At 30.8% G+C, this 1,164-nt stretch overlaps 1 protein-coding gene across 1 annotated transcript in view; it reads right to left on the reverse strand.

The window, feature by feature from the left end:
- Positions 1-164: 164 nt before the first annotated feature.
- The window catches only part of HELRODRAFT_184640 (hypothetical protein), a gene marked incomplete at both ends in the record, with an annotated part of 2,411 nt that continues 1,411 nt past the window's right edge, over positions 165-1,164 (reverse strand). The window contains 2 exons of the mRNA XM_009015800.1: positions 165-545; positions 949-1,135. Of these exons, the coding sequence (XP_009014048.1) occupies positions 165-545; positions 949-1,135 (568 nt within the window). The remainder of the gene's footprint in view (positions 546-948; positions 1,136-1,164) is intronic.

Consider the following 1,164-nt stretch of genomic DNA (forward strand, 5'->3'; position numbering starts at 1 on the left):
CAAAAATGCAATTATTGATGAAAATCACAACATGTTCGGCTATATAATATACTCCTATATATTTTTGGCAAAAACGCAGTAATCTTTATATATATATATATATATATATAATTTTTCTAATAATAAATTAATTACTGATAATAAATTTCCATCATCATTGTTACCTTCTTCAGCAATGTCAGACAAATTTTTAGCGACTGATGTCTCAGCATCTGAATTTCCATCAGCGCATACATCACTGCACACGATACTGTTCACATTTTTTTGGACATCACTCAGTATATTGCCATGCTCTTCAAGAAATTCCAGGACGGCCGGACTATTTTGAATAACACTTTTTTGCAACCTCACCTGTTCAACTGACAATTTCTCGAATCTATTGTCACAATTAGTAACTTTCCACAAGTCATCAGCGAGAAAACAGGGAAATTTGTCTTCGACTTTAGTTTCAAAAATTAACTGACATATACTAAGAAATTCGTCCCACATTTTATTCTTGTCAACGTGTTCGAAAAACTCCGGCAGGCTGAGTGATAATGTTTTGGCTTCATGATGCAAAAACTTTGCACTTTTTTTTACGTCGTCACTTCAAAAAATTCGCAAAGAGAAGTTTTCATTTCCTTTTCATTTATCTAGTTTCGAACGTACCAAATATAACACAATAACGTATCAATTACGTATTTTTTATCGCTTTTAAACTCGACAATTATTTCTTCCGCCATTTTCCAAAGATCATATAATAAAATCATATAATATATATATATATATATAAGGTTAAGACTGTCAAAAATGCAATTATTGATGAAAATCACAACATGTTCGGCTATATAATATACTCCTATATATTTTTGGCAAAAACGCAGTAATCTTTATATATATATATATATATATATAATTTTAATAATAATAAATTAATTAATAATAATAAATTTCCATCATCATTGTTACCTTCTTCAGCAATGTCAGACAAATTTTTAGCGACTGATGTCTCAGCATCTGAATTTCCATCAGCGCATACATCACTGCACACGATACTGTTCACATTTTTTTGGACATCACTCAGTATATTGCCATGCTCTTCAAGAAATTCCAGGACGGCCGGACTATTTTGAATAACACTTTTTTGCAACCTCACCTGTTCAACTGACAATTTCTCGAATCTAT

The sequence above is a fragment of the Helobdella robusta genome (assembly GCF_000326865.2).
Source record: "Helobdella robusta unplaced genomic scaffold HELROscaffold_1610, whole genome shotgun sequence".
Taxonomy (NCBI): Eukaryota; Metazoa; Annelida; class Clitellata; order Rhynchobdellida; family Glossiphoniidae; genus Helobdella; species Helobdella robusta.